The sequence below is a fragment of the Marmota monax genome, unplaced genomic scaffold, assembly GCF_021218885.2.
Source record: "Marmota monax isolate L192 unplaced genomic scaffold, Marmota_monax_Labrador192_F-V1.1 WCK01_AAM20220418_F8-fsc00103, whole genome shotgun sequence".
Lineage (NCBI taxonomy): Eukaryota > Metazoa > Chordata > Mammalia > Rodentia > Sciuridae > Marmota > Marmota monax.
This window is the reverse complement of record NW_026694286.1, coordinates 1,696,203-1,711,634: the sequence shown is the minus strand read 5'-3', so window position 1 is coordinate 1,711,634 and position 15,432 is coordinate 1,696,203. Positions and strand designations below refer to the sequence as shown.

The 15,432-nt window shown below is 41.3% G+C and overlaps 1 protein-coding gene across 15 annotated transcripts in view; it reads left to right on the top strand.

Moving 5' to 3' along the window:
- Window positions 1–15,432, top strand: part of Dlgap1 (DLG associated protein 1) — a 912,507-nt gene that overhangs the window by 889,530 nt on the left and 7,545 nt on the right. For all 15 annotated transcript variants that reach the window (XM_058586411.1, XM_058586410.1, XM_058586409.1 and 12 more), the window contains one exon: window positions 10,569–10,660. In XM_058586411.1, coding sequence (XP_058442394.1) covers window positions 10,569–10,660 — 92 coding nt within the window. The remainder of the gene's footprint in view (window positions 1–10,568; window positions 10,661–15,432) is intronic.

Below are 15,432 nucleotides of genomic sequence, written 5' to 3'. Positions count from 1 at the left end.
TATAATTCTGTGATCTTGTGAGATATGTGTGTGTAGAATGTCATCCATCATCTATATAGAGAATTTATATTTTATCCATGATTCCGGCTCATAACTCCTTCCCAAGGCAGGTCACAGAACTAGAATTTCTCTTCCCCAAGGCAAGTCATAGAACGATAATCTTTCACCTTGCAGTTGGCCATAAGGAAATTCTCTGACCTGCCACTTCTGATAGCAAATGATAAGACCCCCATTTCAGAAGGGGTCTTGCCCCATATCCCTGAGGAAGGAAAGCTCAAGAATCCCAACAGACAAGTCTTGCTGGGTTTCCCCACCCAGTCTGTTAACATTAGATCTTACCCGTTTTGTTCAGTCACGTTTCAGTGTGGTTGTCTGTGTTTTAGTCATGCCTCAGCAATGAAGTGTCCATAGAAACCCAAAAGGACAGGGTTTCAGAGAGCTCCCACTGGGTAGCTGGATACTCGGAGGCATCCGCAGGGTGGCACGTCTGAAGAAAGTATGGGAGCTCTGAGTTGCTTCCCCCATACCTGGCACAAACCTGCTCTTTAAAATCAAAACAATGTTTTCTCCCTAGAGCCCTCTGGTTTTAGTGTATGAGAAAGTTTCCGCTTGAAAATTTGATTCATTATTGATTAGTCACCAAGTTTAGGCTCCTTAAAGAGAGGAGAAGGAAAAAGAGGAAGGAAAGAAAAGAGGAGAGAGAGAGAGAGAGGGAAGGAGGAGGGAAGGAAGGAAGGAAGAAATAAATTAATTAATTCCTGTGAAATGCAGTGTCAGGAATGAAATAGACCCGTGTAAGCTACAGAGTCACCTGTGGACAGCCGCTCTGGATCACAGATGTGTGAAATCTGGAGAAATTCTTTGTCATGAGGACACACTCATAAATACGAGCATCTCACTGTAGGGCTGGGGCTGGGGCTCAGTGGCAGAGCGCTTGCCTAGCATGTGTGAGGCACTGGGTTCAATCCTCAGCACCACATAAAAATAAATAAACAAAATAAAGATACGTCCATGTATAACCAAAAGAATATTTAAAAAAACAGAGTGTCTCACTGTGGGCAATATCGACTTGATGAAATCACACAGATTTGGACTGTCAGACCCATGTGACTTTAAGCGGGTCTTTCTTTTTTTTTTTTTTTAATTTCATTCCTCTCTCTTCCTACACCCCTTAAGTCTACAATGTGAAAAGTCAATAATTCAGGTGATTAAAAAGAAGCCAAGGGGCTTGGGATATGGCTCAGTTGGTAGAGCGCTTGCCTAGCATGTACAAGTCCCTGGGTTCAATCCCTAGCACCACAAAAAAATAAATAAATAAAATAAAAAGAAGCCAAGACTTGAGCATGAATGATACCTGACTTGCAGTGGTTTGAAAGCAATATGCACTCACTAAGGACCATATTTTGGAGTTTGGGATTTTACTCTTTCCTAGGCTGAGCTGATGGATGTTTCAATGTGGCAGTGAGCCACATCCCCCAGTAGTCTCCCAATCGGAGAGGAAGCAACTGGGTCTCTACAGTGGACCGTATTGCTAAGCCTGAAGGATTAGCAGGTTAGGCGGATTACATGCGTCTTGGACATAAGATATTTTCAATTTACAGTGCACTTATTGGGATATAACCTCACTGTAAATTGAGCAGATTCTGCATAAGGAAATTTAATTGACCCACAGACATGTTCAACTTATCCCAGATGATTCGACTTTTCCAGCTCAGCCACTGCAAGGAGCATCATAAAAGATAACCCCAGTAGCCCAGCTCAGACTATATCAGCAAATCACTTAATACTGTCATTTAAAAAGTGATAAAGGAGGGGCTGGAGATGTAGTTCAGTGGTAGAGCACTTCCCTAGCATGCATGAGGCGCTGAGTTCAATCCCCAGCACTACAAAAAAAAAAAAAAAAAAAGGTCAAAAAGTGATGCAAGAAATGATAAAACCTTAAAAGATCAAAATGCTTAAGGACTAGAATGTTGTAGTTAATTTGCTTTCAGGTTGACATACAGTTCATATGACTCAATTAATTTCAAAACTTACTCCTTCAGGGGGATACCTGGGGTTACGTGGGTTCAGTCCGTGTGATCAAAGAGCCCAGGGTCGGTTGGAAATCAAGCATAGAAGGAGATAGAGCTGGGAAGAATGAGGAAAGGGCAGAGCCAGATAAGCATGGGGATCTGAGGAGCAGGAGGAGGGAGAGGTGAGGAGAGATAAGGCTTTCTGGAAGCGGAATGTGAGAGCTGAATCAGAAGGATGAAGCCATTGGGAGGCAATGGGACAGGGCCTAAGATGAAGAGAGAATCCCCAGCTCAGTGTTTAACTCCAGCAATGACAAGGAGAAAAGAAACAACTTGGGGATCTGGCCAGCTGTGTGTTCCTGAGTGAAGGAAAGGAAGGCTGGATACTTTGGCCTTCCCTGCCCCATTGAAGAGGGTTTTGAGTTCATCCCATGGATAATAAGTGGGATGGTGGATGGTCTATGTCTTTCCCAGTTCATGGGTTGAAACTTAATTGCTAATGTCGCAATATTAAGGGGTGGGGCCTTTAACAGGTCATTAAGAACTCTTACAGATAGGACTGGAGCCCTTACAAAAGAGCTTGAGGGAGTGGATTCATTTTTCTCCTGTCTCTTCCACCATGTAAAGACTCAGTAACAAGGTGCCATCTTGAAAGCCAAGAGCAGTTCTCACCAGGCATGCCACCTGCTGGGACCCTGAGCTTGGACTTGCCTCCAGAACTGTGAGAAATGGATTTCTATTTGTAAATGACCCCGTCCTGGAATTCTGTTATAGCAGCACAAACCAACTAAGACCATGGGGGAACCCCAGAAGTGTCTTCAGCATGAGAATAATATGAGACAAGAAAACCCTCTGGGGCTAGAGGTGTAGCTCAGAGGTAGAGTTGCCTAGCCTGTGCAAGGCCCTGGGTTCACCTCTCAGAACTGCAATGAAAGGAGGAAGAAACGGGGCGGGGGGGTGGAGTTCGACTGGAAAGAAGACAAGTAGGTGAATATCAGTGGAAATGGTAAAGAAATGTGAAGATTTCTATCTGGCACATCCCCTCTGGTAACTTTCACCCCTGGAGGACACACTTCTCTGTAATGATATGTTGCATCCAGGTGTCAGGGAAGCTACATTAAAGATGTGAGAAATGTATCTATTCTGTGTCTGAAGCCTTAAAGTAGTGGCTGGATGATGTTGGAGTCTGGCATGGTAAATAAAAACTAGAAACGGAGAAACCAGTGCTTCTGTCTCTTGAGGTCTAGGGACCTAATCCTCTGGAATATGAAAGGATACATATGATAATTATGCTTATTGATTTTTTTTCCCCTTTGGTGCTGGAGATTGGACCCAGGGCCTTTCATGGGCTGAGCATGGGCTCCATCTCTACTATATCCCCAGTCGTGCAATCTGGATTTTGACTCAGCAAGAAAATCAGGCATATCTCCGAAGGAATCAGTCTTTGTTTTACCTTGCTATCACCAGCAAACCTAAACTCTTTGCAACTACCATAGATTCACTTGCAAGGTTAAAAAAAAAAAAAAGTTAATTCTCTCCACCCCTGTGCCTTTTATACCTCCTCCTTGTTCACCAAATTAAAACCATACCCCATAGGGGCCAGGGAGAGAGAGGAAATATGCTCTTTTCTAAAAGTCTGAATTTTTTAATTGAATGTAGATCTCAAATTATATTTTGCATAAATGACTCTACCCCATAAAATGGTCTTTCTTTTCTCTGCTTCTCATTATGATATATAATCTTTAAAAGAAAACACAGAGGTTGCAATATATATTTGCCAGCTCTGCCAAGTTAGCACTGTTTTCTCCATTCTTTTCAAAACTGAAATGTCACTTCACGTAGACATGTTTTGCTTTTCCTTCTTATTGTGGAACAGTGATGGGGTTGGGGGAATTTTTTCAAATTCCCCCACTGATTTGTTCCACCCTTTCCCTTCCACCTGCCATCCATTGGCACTGGCTTAAGAGTATTGATAAAGGACAGAAATGACACTTTGAGAACAAAGAAAAGATGATCTGTGCATACAGTGGAACATTATTCAGCCTCACAAAGAAGGGAATCATATGTGACAACACGGATGAACCTGAAAGACATTACACTTAGTGAAATAAGCCAGCTACAGAATGACTAATACTGCATGATTCTACTTATATGAATTATCTACAATAGGCAGATTCAAAGCCTGATGTAGGGGCATTTCCGTTATCCCAGTTTCTTGGAAGGCTGAATCAGGAGGATCCCTTGAGCCCAGAAGTTCAAGACCAGCTTGGGCAACACAGCAAGACCCTCCTATCTTAAGAAGAAAACAAAAACAACCAGGCATGGTGGTGCACACCTGTAATCCCAGCAGCTCAGGAGGTGGAGGCAGGAAGATTGCAAGTTTGAGGCCAGCCTCATAATCTTAGCAAGTTCAAAGCCAGCAATTTAGTGAGACCCTGTCTCAAAATAAAAAAATAAAAAGGGCTGGGGATGTGCCTCAGTGGTTAATGGCCCTGGATTCAATCCCCAGTACCAAAAAAGAAAACAAAAACAAACAAATTCATAGAGTAAGTCAAAGGTAGGAGCTAGGGGGTGGGGAAAGGGGGAAATGAGGGGTTGCTAATCACAAGTATAAAATTTCAGTTATGCAAGATGAACAAGTTCTAGAGATCATTCAGCTATCGTGTACTTAAAAATCTTAAGAGGGGAGAGTACACGTTAAGTGTTCTTACCAAAGTAAAAAAAGAAAGAAAAAGCCAGGCAAAGTGGTACACACCTGTAATCCCAGTGGCTTGGGAGGCTGAAACAGGAGGATCGTGAGTTCAAAGCCAGCCTCAGCAATTTAGCAAGGCGCTTAGCAACTCAGAGATATACTGTCTCTAAATATAATATAAAAAGGGGATGTGGCTCAGTGGTTGAGCACCCCTGGGTTCAATCCTTAGCACAAAATAAAATACAAATCAAGAAGAAAGGAAAGACTCATACATAGATAGCTTTCACTTAAGTAGATTTAGACCCAGTTTTCCATAAGTGTTGAGGGAAAAGCCCAACTTGGACTTCAAAGACAAGGATCTGGACACAGCGGAAATACCCCAGGAATTGCACTTCCTAATTTAAGCCCAAATTTCCTCAAATGTAATGAGGTTGTCTGCCCTGCCTCAGAGGGTTCTGTGAGGACCCAATTAGATAAGACAAAGACAGTTTTGATATAAAAGTAATAATAATTTAAGCTGAGTAAAGTGGTACACCCCTGTAATTCAAGCTACTTGGAAGACTGACTCAGGGGACTATAAGTTCAAGGCCAACCTAGGCAACTTAGTAAGATGCTGTCTCAAAATAAAAAAAAAACTTCTCACTGTGTAATGAGAAGTTCCAGGAATTATAAATGTAATTTGTAAAAATATGCCCACTTCTTAATTAGAATTTCACCCAGCAACAATTTTTCTTGTTGTTTGTTTCTTCCACTGAGGGACAAACTAACAAAGGAGCTGAGGAAGGAAAAGAAAGTGAGGAAGGGGTCTACAAACTTCTCCATCAAGTGCCTAGAAGATACCTGGAGAAACTAGATTTATTTCTATTTTAAAAAGAGTTGCAAAGCAAAGTAAGGCTTATTGTATGATTAGTATCACATAAATAGATGATATAAGTCACAGTTAAATGACATGTCTGGGAGATGTAGCAGAGATCATTATTCTAGAAGATGTATTGTCTGCGCCTTAAGGGAGATGAATGGTAAAAACTTGGCCACACCTGTTCATCAGCTTCCTGTTACTGTGACAAAATACCTGAGAAAAATAAACTTAATAAAGGAAAAGGTTTGGCTCACAATTTCAGTCCATGGTCACTAGCCCTATTACTTTGGACTTGTGATGGCACAGGACATCATCATAGTGGGAGCATATGGCAGAGGACACTGTTCATCTCATTGCAGCTGGGAAGTGGAAGATAAAGAAGGGACCACGGTCCCACTATCCCCTTTAAGGGCACATCCCCAATGACCTACCTTCCTCCCAGTAAGCCTCACCTTCTACAGGCTGGTGACCCAGCCTTCACCAGTTAAGATTTGGGGGACATTAAGATCTGTATAGACCTATATATACACCTATATAGAGACCACATTTGGTTGAACAATCCGGAAGGATCGCATGAATTCAAGTGTGAGAGAAACCAACTACATCAGAACCCAGGAGTATAAACCTCCTGGGCTCGCAAAGTCTTAAAACCCTATTCTGATGCCCAGAGAAAATCTCTACTTAAGGTCACAGGATCTCATCCCCAATCTATTGCCCTTTGGTTTACACTCAGACGTCCCTGACTTATCACCTTTCCAGGAACAGAGAAGAGATTTATGAACTCAGTGGTAGGACTAATCCATTGAACCACTAGAACCGTCATTCTCCGTGTGGATCACTTTGGGGAGAGAGGGAATGGGGCAGGAGTGGAGAACATGTGTTTTATCTGTAAGGCTTCATTTTATTGAAGAGGGAGGAGGCAGCCAGGGGATGGGGACAATCCAGAAGCAAATCCAATAAAAAATTAATATCGGTTCCTTTGAGAGAGACCACATATGAATATTTGCTCTACTGCCCTTTAATAGGAAAATATGAAGTTCCTGAAAGTATCTTGTTTTTCAAATAAAAACAATGGCATCATCAAATTATGATTCCTAAAGCTGTTTAATCCAGATACATTTTCATTTTGCAGCTGAAACTACTCCAATGGTGCTTTTGGTTTGTTTGTTTTCCATTTCTTAGGAAAGAGGAAAAATCCTTCAGTAGTCTCTGACCACCATTTAAAGAATTTGCTACTCTCGAGCTGCTCAATCAAGCTTAGCTCCATCTGGCTGCTACCTGTCCTCTACCAAGTGCAAGACGTATCTGTATTTGTATGTTTGCTATCACTTTTTCCCATTACTCTCCACCAGGATATAAGCTCCATGAGGGTAGGGACCTTGTCTCACTTACTACTGTGTCATATCCATCTATCATAATGCTGATCACAGGATTATCCCTGCTCCACAAAAATGTAATTGGCCTCATCTACCAATTTTCAACTAGATCCCACTCATCTTTTCAGGCTCCTCTGGACTTTTTAGCTTTGGCCTTGAGGACCAGCCCAGCTCCCACAAAGTTACCTGACACCAGACCACAGTAAGACTAACCTTGGAAAGATGTGTTACATCTAGGCCTCTTCCGGGACTTTCCAGCACCAGCTTGGGCTCTTTGATATGTGTAAAGAAAGCCCTCAGTATATAGTTGCGGCCTATATAGTTCATTTGATATTTCTCCCTTACTCTTCTTTACCTAGAGTCCCTGAGAAAAGTATTTCTCTTCCCACCCTGCTATAAGATTGCTGTTGGACATTTCAGAGTAGTTTCAAAACAACACCAAGAGCTGGGGGCAACAGTATGGTAGAGCACCTGTCTTGCATGCAAGAGTCCCTGGGTTCAATCCCTAGTACTGCAAAAACAAACAAATTAAAAAACTCATCCGTAAGCTGTCTTCTCTCATTTATTTAGCACTTCTTAGCTCATTTATTTCTGCATTTTTTTACTTTCACTGTAATTAACCATTTATTGTTAAGTTCTTACTTTCTCAAAGCATATGTAATAAATATAAAGTTTACTTTCTGGAGAAAACATTTTGTCTCACACACCAAGTGAATGTCTAATGGAGAAAATAACAACAAAATCCCCCCAAAACTCCATTAGAGATTTCTTCTTAAAATTAAAGTTGAATGTTTTGTTCTGAAAAAGGAAGAGTGGAGGACAAGGAAATATGAGTTCTTACCTGCTTGTCCGGAGCCCTCCTGTTGCACTCAGGTCAAAGAAGTCACTTCCTCACCCTTGGCCTAGGAAAGATCATCACTTGGGATGCAGATATCCTGCAGCCAGGAGGGAATTTCTATCCCAGGAACTTGAGGGGAAAAAAAACCTGGGAAACAGAAGGGCCACAACTCCACCCAAGATACTGTCACCAAGGCTCTGCATCCGGGACTCTCTCCAAATTTTGCTGAATGAAGAAAGATGTCCCTTGTTTTTACATCCAAGAAAGAGCCAAACTGTCCCCTACCTATATGGGTGTGTGTCGGTCACCCAAATGGTTGTTTAGACCAGGGTTTTCTCCTATTTTGAGAATCACTATCATAGCTGCTCTTATTTTGTGGTCTCATATGTAGCTCAGGTGTTCAGATAAAATTGAAAACCTTTAGCTCCAAGTTTTGAAGTGTATCCAAATAGCTGATAAGTTCCTATGATAGTTCCAAGAAGCTATAGAATGCCAACCAGCAAATTGGAGAATCAGGTACCCTTGATTTAAGTTTCCAGGATTTATTCCGAGATTTGCTGTGTCATAATCCTGCCGGCAAGATAATTCAGAGTGGGGGCTGGGGATGTGGCTCAAGCGGTAGCGCGCTTGCCTGGCATGCGTGCAGCCCGGGTTCGATCCTCAGCACCACATACAAACAAAGATGTTGTGTCCGCCGAGAACTAAAAAATAAATATTAAAAAATTCTCTCTCTCTCTCTCTCCCTCTCTCTCTCTCTCTCTCTCAAAAAAAAAAAAAAAAAAAAAAAAAAGATAATTCAGAGTGGTTTCCAGGAACCTCAGAGTTTGCCTAATACCACATGCTTACTTAGGAAGTCCCTGTTCCATGCACCTTCCCAGATCTGGAACAGTCATCTGTAAATAGTCCACACTTTGTGTTTTTCCTCTTCTCTACTTGCCAGGGCAAGTATGGCTCTTATAGTTGACACACCTATGGAAGTAACATAGTTTTCTGATCCTAGATTATAACCAACATTTATCACATACTTACTGTTTATCCGATGTTCTCCTAAGAGATTCATATACATAGTTGCTTTTAACCTTTACCACAATCCTATGAATAGGTACCCTTAGCACCCATCTTATATATGAAAAACAGGTTAAGTGACTTTTCCAAGGCAAGTGGCTAGTAAGCGTTGGAGCAAAGATTCAGACCCGCTTAAGGCCTGAACTATCAGGCCACCTTGTGTCTCTGTGAGCTGTCCTTTCTGCTTTGGGGATATAGAAGAAGGGAGAAGAGGCCTCACACAACTGATTTCTGAGTTCAAGAGGGAAAGGATAACCATCCCAAAAGATTATAAAAGCAGATTGAAAAGAAAGTGAGAAATTTAGGCCTAAGGAATTTACTGCCAAAGGTCTGTCCAGGGGGACCCCATGATATGAAGAAGAGGCAGATGTCTGCCGGTGAACTGTTCAGTCTGACTGGTGACATATGGAAGGATTTATAAGCGCTCTGAGTTACATGTGTAGGAATGCTGAAATATTTGAGTAGAGCCTAGGTATAATGGGTACCATAAACCATTATTCCAGCCTGGCAGTTGTGAACAAACAGGGGAGCAAACCACTAGAAAACTCTGGGAAATGAAGTTTCTTTTTCTTTTGTTTTCTTCTCTTCAGGTGTTGTGGGGAATGTGGTCGAGAAAAGGAGACCTAATTCCACTCTGGGACTCTCACATTCTGTGCCACAAAACCCAGATGGCTTAAATCCTAGACTCTTCTCCCCGCAGGAAGGTTTCCAAACTGCGCCAGGGCTCTTCGGAGACTCGGTTCTTCCTCTCTAATTTTGCATGTGGGCACCTTCTCCCCTCCCCTTGTGCCTGGCGGAGAGGGCGTGTTGCGAACCGCCTTGTGGCGGGGCTCCAGCAGCCGCAGCTGTGCACTGTCGGCGGGGGAATGCAGGGGGAGCCCCGGGGACAAGCAGACCTCGGGATGCTCTGTGCAGAGCGCTCCGCCGGGTCCCGGCACGCCCGCCCGCCAGTCCAGGGAGCTAGCCTTGCACTGCGCGGGAGACAAGAAGTAGCTTGCTTACAAAAAGACTATTTCAGCACGGTGCATAGGTAATTAAATGTATCTTAAAAAGAAAAATGGGCTGTGGGGTGTAAAAGCTGGGTCGGTGGGGCGTTCCCTAGGCTGAACACCATCACTCCTTAGCAAACCTGTCACCCGGCCATGGCTCTTGTCCGGTGTCTAAGCTCCGGAAAAATAATGAAGGATATGGGTGGGATCTGGAGAGTGCCAAAAGAAATTGCTTTTCTCGTGTTTAAATTCGGATTAGAAAAGCCAGAAGATCATGATTACTGACTCCATAAATCCATAAATAGACTGACATAGGGCTGGGGTTGTGGCTCAGTGCTAGAGCGCTTGCCTAGCATGTGTGAGGCCCTGGGTTCAACCCTCAGCACCGCATATAAAATAAAGGAATATACCAGCAACACTTGAAATTCATCCTTGCAATAAAAAGGGGTTAAAAGAAAAACACTCTTTGCCTCTTGGTAGCATCAGGACTGTGATGGAAAACTCCCGAACTCCCAAGGAATATGCACTATGAGTGTGTGTTTTTCCAAGTTCATTTTATGCTTTAAGGCTGCGACCCATGGAGCAAGGACCGGATTGGGCCGTCTGGGTGGGCGTGTGCCCGCAGTGTGTGCTCTCCTTCCTAACCATGACAACACAACTTTCTCTTTGCTTTATTTACCAGACTAGATCTCAACAATGGGGCATGTATAAACTTCTTGTATGTTTGCTCTTTTCAGTTCTAGGGAAAATCCGAACCGCAGTGGGCAGTGCCCAACTTCTCATGGCCCAGAAATTCTACCAGTTCAGAGAACTGTGTGAAGAAAACCTGGTAGGTAATATGTCCCATCCCTATGATCTTCCTGTTCCTACAGCACCATAAGACCAGCACCAACTAAACTAGAACTGATGTTGAATCCAGTCAAGACTCCCAGGAGTCTCACACCTGGAATACAGAGGTTTTTAGATGAATCTCATTTCCCACTTTTCTTAAAATTAAAAATATTTTACACTTAAAGAATCTTAGGAGGAGGAAAAAAATAAATAAACAAGTTCAAACTCCATTTCCTGCTCTTTGTAACTGAAAATTTTCCATTTTCCTGGTTTTCACATGATATCTCTGATTTTATTATTCTACCAAAATGCAAAGCAGTCTGGTATTTCAAAAATGATGTTACAAAGAAAATAATTTTGGATCGTGATTCTTTTTCTAAAATAGACAACAATGACTATTTCCTACTCAGAGTGTTCTGTTTTAATTCAAAGGGCAGAGTTCAGAGGTGTCACAAAGTATAGATTTGGTCTCCTGAGACAAAGGAATAATTCACTCTTCTGAGCATACAAAAAAAAATAATAATAAAGCAAAACAAAGAAAGAAAAGTGCCACTACCAACAATGGCATTTTTTCCCCCAACAAGAGCATTTTAAAAGTTGATTGCAAACTAAAAGGGCAAGAGCTTCCTTACAAGTGCTTTGGAAAAAAAAAAAAAAAACGCTATTGTCTCTATAAACAATTATACAAGAATAGCTTTTATTGCACAACTGCTTTTGTCAAACTGAATCTAAAACAAAGAAAATAAAAAAGCCATTTATTTGTTTGTAAAAAAGTGAAAACATGATTATTTGCAATCCAAATGACCCAAAATATGATTTGAGAGTTTTAACTCTGTATCATGACACTTTGTTTCTCCTCACAAGGAATCTCATTTACAAGGACAAATGCAGACTTGAAGTCATTTATCTAGCCTGGGCTCAATCAAGAAAAATATAAAGCATGAAAAATTAACACTCTCCATTACTCTTCTCTAGGCTTTTTTTTTTTCAAATATTTCCTTTGGGTGCCCCCCCCACACACACACACACATACATTGATAGTTTCTTTTCTTCTCTCTCAGCAAATATTATCTGACCCTTTTTCTACATTCACAGAAGTCTATATTATGAGATAATTTCTAGTAGTAAATATATTGATAAGTGATCAGTTGAACAAATATTTTATTGAATTTCAGCTATGTGCCAGATGCAGAAATTCCACAAGTTTGCAAATTTGCTAATGTGTCACAGATTTTTTTTTTTTTTTAAAGTACTGGAGATTGACCCTAAAGGCCTCACACTTGCTAGACAAGTGCTCTACTACTGAACTATGTCTCCAGTCCTTTTCATTTAATTTTTTAATTTTTTTGGTGCCGGGGATTGAACCCAAGGGTGCTTAGCCACTAAGCCAGATCCCCAGCCCGTTTTATATTTTATTTTGAGGCAGGGTCTCACTCAGTTGCTGAGGCTGGCTTTGAATTTGTGATGCTCCAGCCTCATCCTCCCAAACTGCTGGGATTACAGGTGTGTGTCACTACACCCAGCTTCATTTTATTTATTTTCTTGTGGGAGGAGGTACCAGGAATTGAATTTAGGGACACTTCCTAGCCACATCCCCAGCCCTATTTTTTATTTTATTTAGAGACAGGTCTTACTGAGTTGCTTAGCACCTTGCTTTTGCTGAGGCTGGCTTTGAACTCGAAATCCTCCTGCCTCCGCTTTCGGAGCCACTGGGATTACAGGTGCGTGGCACAGAACCTGGCTTCATTTTATTTTTTGAGACAGGGTTTCACCAAGTTGCCCAGGCAGAGGCATGAGATACCAGGTCTTTCCTATGTCACAGATCTTTTTTATGTGTGTGTGGTGCTGGAGATTGAACCCAGGGCCTTAGTGCATGCAGGCAAGCACTCTACCAACTGAGGTATATGCCAAGCCCACAGATCTTATTTAACTCGATTCTTTGTCCTTTAAATGTAAGAAGGCTCATAGGAAGCCATAGGATCCAAACAGGCCAATAGGTGTGTGAGGAATAAGTCACCAGGTACATATCACAGGGAACATATAGCACACCCTTGTTAAAAAAAAAAGAAAAAAAAATGATGAGCTAGTTTATTATGAAGTAGAATGAAAATATTGTACAGATTTTAAAGATGGAATTGTAGCAAAAATTTTTTGAAAATTTTGCTAATTTCTAGGAAATATTAACCTTGTTAAAGCCAGCTTTTTTTTAAATTTTTTTTTAAGAGAGAGAGAATTTTAATATTTATTTTTTAGTTTTCAGCGGACACAACATCTTTGTTTGTATGTGGTGCTGAGGATCGAACCCGGGCCGCACACATGCCAGGCGAGCACGCTACCGCTTGAGCCACATCCCCAGCCCCTTACAGCCAGGTTTTGATGTTTCCTCGTCCCTTATGGTCTCATATTTCTTGGCCACTGGAGAAACTTGGGTGGCAAAATATGAGAACCACTGCTAGGAAGTGGACTGAAACAGTGTCCCATGGGGGAAGGGGGGCCAGTGGTACTGATTAAACCAGGCTCTTGCAGAGAAGGTCAAGAGCCTACCAAGTGCTAATTGCTATGACAACTTTTAGATTGCCAACTTTTAGATTTCTGATCTGTTCAATCCTCACGACGACCATGTTGGAGTTAATAAAGATATCACTGTTAGGATGATTTTACAGATAAGAAAAATAGGCATGGGGCTGGGGTTGTGGCTCAGTGGTAGAGCGCTTCCTTAGCACGTGTGAGGCCCTGGGTTCAATTCTCACAGCACTGTGTATAAATAAATAAAATCAAGGTCTATTGACAACTAAAAAAAAATTTTTTTAAAGAAAAAAAATTTAAAAGAAAACAGGCATGGAAAAGTCAAAAAAAAAATTTAATCGGGCCCACATGGTAAAAAAGGTAGAGCCAAGACTCAAATCTCAGTCTATTTGACTTCAGTCCCTCCAGTCCTACCCAGGATTTGAGTTCCACTCCTCTCCCTCATGGAGGAGTCCCCTCCACCCCTGGTGGTGGTACCATTTTGGTCTACAGCTGCATAAACGTGGCACTATGATTGGTCAGAACCAGACTCAGACCTTCTTTCTTGAGTTCCTACTCTGAAGAGCAGAAAAATAATAGCTCTTTATTTAGAAAACACTTGCACATTATCCTAGACTTGATTCTCAGGCTTAGAATGAATGGACAAAAGTTGGCTTTTCCCAACATAACTAAACCAAGGAACACAGCTTCCTCCTCCTTCACTCCCTCCCACACCTCTGACCTCCAAGATGGCCTGGTTTAGATTCAGGAGTGAGCTGCCACTCCCTTTGTTGCAGGGGATCTTACGTGACCATTGCTTTAGGAGATGGCTAAGCACCAAAGCCCTTTCTCTCTTGTTTCCTTTTCTCTCTGTTTCCTTTTTATTTTTTTTTTATAAAGTAAGTTAAATATATTTTATTTAGAGTTAGGGTCTCTCTTTTTTTTTTTAAGAGAGAGAGAGAATTTTTTAATATTTATTTTTTAGTTTTCGGCGAACATAACATCTTTCTTTGTATGTGGTGCTGAGGATCGAACCCGGGCCGCACACATGCCAGGTGAGCGCGCTACCGCTTGAGCCACATCCCCAGCCCTCTCTCTGTTTCCCCATCCATCTTTTTTGACAATGTGAGGGCAAAAAGGGAACAAACTGCCCATGATACAGAATTAAGGACATTTAATAAAGCATTACAAATAAGCATAAAAAAAAGAAAAGAAACGAAACATTATAGATATTTGGGCCCATTGAACATTACTAATGTGGGGTAAGATGGAGCATTACCAATCCAAAATCCAAAATCAGTAATACTCCAAAATCTGAAACTTTGGGGGCACCAACATGACACTAAAAGGGAAAAATTTGGGCTGGGGCTATAGCTCAGTTGGTAAAGTGCTTGCTTTGCATGCACAAGGCCCTGGGTTCGATCCCCACACCACAAAACAAAAAGAGACAAATTCTACCCCTTATCTCATATGACAAGTCACAGACAAAATGCAGGTGCACTAAAGATACTGTCTAAAATTAATTTCAGGCTAGGTACATAAGGTGTATATGAAACGTAAATGAATTTCATGTTCAGACTTGGGTCCCATCTCCAGATATCTCATTATGTATATGGAAACATTCCAAAATCTTAAAAAGCTCAAAATCTAACTTCCAGTCTCAAGGGTTCTGGAAAAGGGATATTCAGTATACATTAGTTCTTACATTGGTACATTGAAACAGTTTAGTCAATAGGGCTGTTAGAAGACTTCACTAAACTCCAAAATATGAAGAGTTTAGTTTTTAGTTACTAATAAGAACAAATATGTTGTGATATCATAAAACTATTTGGGAGACACTTTGCAAAGAATATTATCTATTTATTCTGACTATCTAAATGTTGAGGAAACTCCCTTAAAAAAAAAAAAGAAACTAAATCAAAATACTACAAAGAGTTTTTTTTTGTTGTTAATTCAGGTATCACTGGAATGATTTGGTTTTGGTTGGGTTCTAGGGCCTCGAGCATGCTAAGCACGTACTGCCCCACTGAACTACTCCCAAACCCTAGAATAGATTTTAAAATACTGAATCCAGTGCTTCAAAATTTTGGAATTTATTTCTTCCAATGAATTTCAGAACTATGTAGTTTTAAAACTGTAAAATTATAAATACATCTTTATTTGTATTTATTTTGAGCCAGGCCAATAATACTAGTCCATTCATGGATATAAAAGTTCTTTACAAAAGAGACCAAAGTTGACACCAGAGAGAAGCTGCTGACACAG